This window comes from Triticum dicoccoides, chromosome 7A (assembly GCF_002162155.2).
Source record: "Triticum dicoccoides isolate Atlit2015 ecotype Zavitan chromosome 7A, WEW_v2.0, whole genome shotgun sequence".
Lineage (NCBI taxonomy): Eukaryota > Viridiplantae > Streptophyta > Magnoliopsida > Poales > Poaceae > Triticum > Triticum dicoccoides.
This window is the reverse complement of record NC_041392.1, coordinates 55,187,316-55,191,164: the sequence shown is the minus strand read 5'-3', so window position 1 is coordinate 55,191,164 and position 3,849 is coordinate 55,187,316. Positions and strand designations below refer to the sequence as shown.

The following is a 3,849-nucleotide window of genomic DNA, read 5'->3' as shown; positions in this document are numbered from 1 at the left end:
CTGCAACATACACGAGATCATCTTCCTCTTGGCGCAGCCCTACCTCTCTCCCTCATCGCCTCTCGTAGTGCTTGGCGAAGCCCTGCTGGAGTTCCGCGCTCCTCCACCACCACCACGCCGTCGTGCTGCTGCTGGACGGAGTCTTCCCCAACCTCTCCTTCTCCCCTTGCTGGATCAAGGCGTGGGAGACGTCACCGGGCTGCACGTGTGTTGAACACGGAGGCGCCGTTGTTCGGCGCTTAGATCGGAATCAACCGTGATCTGAATCGCTGCGAGTACGACTCCTTCATCCGCGTTCTTACAACACTTCCGCTTAGCGATCTACAAGGGTATGTAGATGCACTCTCCTTCTCCTCGTTGCTAGATTACTCCATAGATTGATCTTGGTGATGCGTAGAAAATTTTAAATTTCTGCTACGATTCCCAACAGATAAGTTATGGAATAGCCATCAATAATCATGTCGATGATCTGGTAGATCCCAGTATGTCAACATCAAGATATGCATGGACATGAACTGGTCATGTTCCTTTATTATTCAGTAACCATATACAAGGCATCAAAGTGGACGGAAAGAACTACTACGTACAAAAACCATATAACCATGTACACAAAAAAATAGCTGAAGCACCAATCTAATTAGGCAGAGGATCAACACTAGTAATCAATGTCTATTCTGCTCAAAAGGACGAAACATGCTGATATCTCTGCTGTTCACCTCCTGACGCGGCCTCGCATTCTTCTCCATGTCCTGCATGTAGGGTTAAAGGAAAATCAGTCCAAAAAAAATTCTGGAAAGTGCTGAAGGACAAGAGTTGAATTTTTCGATAAAGGGTGATTTTATTTGAGCCAAAATGAAGCATCAAGAGAATAGAAACATAATGAGCACACCTGACCTCTGCATAGATAGAATGCACACAGCCAACACTAACACACGCACACTAAATACATACCATCAAATAGTAAAGTTATATAAGATCAAAGCTATGCATAGGACAAGAGTTGAGTGCACCAGGAGAATAGCAAGACATTATTTTCTTGAAAACGATTAGAGAAACGGAAGTGGAAAAAGAAAACTTACGTCGTGAACGGCCTCCCGGAGAAGCTCCAGCTGGTGCCTCGACACACTGCGGACCTGCAAATTCAACCAGATAGGGAAAACTATAAAGTTTCAGTAACATAATATATATATATATATAAATATATAAATATATATATATATATATATATATATATATATATATATATCAATTTCATTATTATTCACCCAACCACTCAATGCATGACGTATAATAGGACTTGTGCACACATCTAAATTCCCATCAATCAAAAGTGATGGAAAGACGAAACCGGTGGGAAGATTCCTTGTGCATAACAAATCAAAGGATATTTACATAGATCGAACTGGCAGCTCCCTGCCAACTGCTAAGTTCCACAAAATTCTTTTATTTGACAGTTGCAAGTTGTGTGTCATGTGATGGTCTAGAAATGCAATATTTTACTGATAGTTGTTATTTGGTACTCCCTCCGTTACGTTAAAAACGTTTTATATTATGGGACAGAGGAAGTAGTGTGTTTGATGCAAGGTGATGTGTGACGGTGAATGTATTAAACGGAACGTACCCTCTTGATGATGGTCCAGATGACCCCTTCTGTGCAGGGTGGGGTGGTGAGGGAGCCCAGATAGCGGTAGTACACGCTGGCCTTGCCTCTAGCGTCCCTGGGATCCATCATGCCCATCTTCTCCTCCCTGTCCTTGCGATCCGCTATCATCTCCAGATAAGGCTCCATCTGCGTTCGTACAACATAAGGGTTAGCCCCATGCATGGCGTGCAAATTATAGCTTGCATCATGCAATTAGTTGCATCATGCAGCTTTGCATGTTGCCGTTAATTAAGGCATAAGTCCCATGTTGCCGTTAATTAAGCATTACACCATACCATGTTGCCATGTTGGCTTTAGTTAATCATCAAGCTTAACTAAGCCTGCTTCGTTGGTTGGTTAACTAAAGACAGGATGCAAGAAAGAAAAGAGAGGCACCTTGTGCAGGAAGGCGTCGTGGGCGCCGACCTCATAGAAAACACCGATGACGGCAGCCTTGCCCTGGGCGCTCTCGTGGAACATGTGGAGCTCCATGTCGTATCTGCGGCCATTGACGCTGTGCTCGGTGGGGGAGTGCCAGTGCAGCTGCCGGAGGAAGTAGGGTGTGCCGGCGATGGAGACGCTCCCGGCGTCGCCCTCGAACTTGAGCATGATGTCGTGGCCGCGGTTGATGATGGTGGCGTTTGCTGGGACGTAGGAGTGGTTGAGGTAGCCGAGGCCGCGCACGAGGGAGACGCGTGGGCTGGCGAGGTCGATGGGCGACTGCATGTTGCCCTTTCCGCACGTAGACCACTCCTCCTTGATGTCGCCCCAGTGCGCCGGCCCGTTCTCTGCGTCCAGCAAGTAGCTGAACTCCTCCTCCTCGTCGGTCTCCTCCTGGGCTCTGGCTGCCGGGAGGAGGACGGAGGCCGAGAAGAGGAGCAGAAGCACGGCGAGGTGAAGACCCCGTGATGGACGCATGTTGTCTCTCTCCTGGTCTTGGTGTGCCCGGCGTGCGTTGGTGCTGGGTCGGGTGTCGGCCGGCTCCTCTTCTCGTGGAGCTGGTGATCGAGTTCCTCTTGTGTGTGTTGAACCGGGGACAGAGCTGGTGGGGTATAAATTACAGTGGAGAACCAGAGAGAATGTCATTGGTCATGGCCGTCTGACACGACCGCGTGAGTTAGGTTGGAACGTTTCAAGCCTTCGTGTCAACTTGCGACGGCTTATAGTACTGACGCACACAACACAACGAAAGTAAACTTCGCCGGCGTCGTCCCATTCCGTTACACGAGAAGGGATCATGTATGGTCCGGCCGGTCCGTGTGGGATAGATAGGGATCGCTCGCTCTCAAAAAGTCGGGGTTTGGTGGGAAGCGGCACGGCCGCCGGTCATTTTCTCCCTTCGTTTCAATGCAAACAAAACAAAACTGGACGGACAATTTGCCAAATTGGAACGCTATTTTGTTGGATCCATGCCATTTTCCATCATCGATCGCGTAACATCTTTGAGAACCGATCCTCCTACGTACAGTGAGTGTTTTTTGTTCAGACCCATACATATTGACAGATTCTAGAAGCACAGGCAAAATTCTGGAAACTTTTCAAACCCCCCGTTATCCACGAGGTTTCTCGTTCAGACGTGCACACACGTCAAATAGAATCCAGCAATTTCATGGAAACACAAGCTTTCATTTTCGGAGAACAATTAGTTGCTCCACTGTAGCTGTCGCCTGCAGAAGATTTATAGGGTAAACTGGCTTTAATATGGCGTAGTTGGTGAGTGAGGCATTTTGGCTCTCGGTCTCCATGGGGGGCATTTAAAAAATATATCAAAATTCATACTTTTCATTTTTCAAAAAATCTGAAAAAATGTGTACAAGTAAATAAGAATGTTATGTGCATGTGTGTGAAATTTCAGGATGAAATACCTTAAAATACGATCTGTATAAAATAGACAAATTCATGTCCTGGGAGGATGAGTAGTTTCATGTGTTAAAAAGTCCCAGATTTGTCTATTTTGCACAGCCCTCGTTTTAATGTATTTCGTCCTGAAAATTTACACACTTGTACATTATGCCTCCACACATATCTATATTTTTTAAAGAATTTTTTAAAAATGTAAAAATTTCAATTTTGGTTATGGACAGGGATGCGTGGAAACTAGCTATCCATATGCCAGAGCTATGAGTCGGTCGCGAGATATTATGGGTTTCACCTCTAGCCTACCCCAACTTATTTGGGACTAAAGACTTTGTTGTTGTTGTCGTTGT

The 3,849-nt window shown here is 46.1% G+C and overlaps 1 protein-coding gene across 1 annotated transcript; it reads right to left on the bottom strand.

The window, feature by feature from the left end:
- Positions 1 to 560: 560 nt before the first annotated feature.
- Positions 561 to 2,637, bottom strand: LOC119334340 (alpha carbonic anhydrase 7-like). The gene is made up of 4 exons (XM_037606925.1): positions 2,039 to 2,637; positions 1,622 to 1,789; positions 1,080 to 1,133; positions 561 to 749 (listed from the first exon to the last, which is right to left on the bottom strand). Exons 1-4 carry the CDS (start codon positions 2,558 to 2,560, stop codon positions 663 to 665), a joined length of 831 nt encoding a protein of 276 aa, XP_037462822.1. The 5' UTR covers positions 2,561 to 2,637; the 3' UTR covers positions 561 to 662.
- Positions 2,638 to 3,849: the final 1,212 nt, after the last annotated feature.

Coding starts and splice junctions, on each gene's coding strand:
- LOC119334340 (XM_037606925.1), bottom strand. CDS start 2,560: ATGCGTCCATCACGGGGTCTTCACCTCGCCGTGCTTCTGCTCCTCTTC. Junction 1,790..2,038: donor ACGACGCCTTCCTGCACAAG/GTGCCTCTCTTT, acceptor GTACGAACGCAG/ATGGAGCCTTATCTGGAGAT. Junction 750..1,079: donor TCCGGGAGGCCGTTCACGAC/GTAAGTTTTCTT, acceptor CCCTACATGCAG/GACATGGAGAAGAATGCGAG.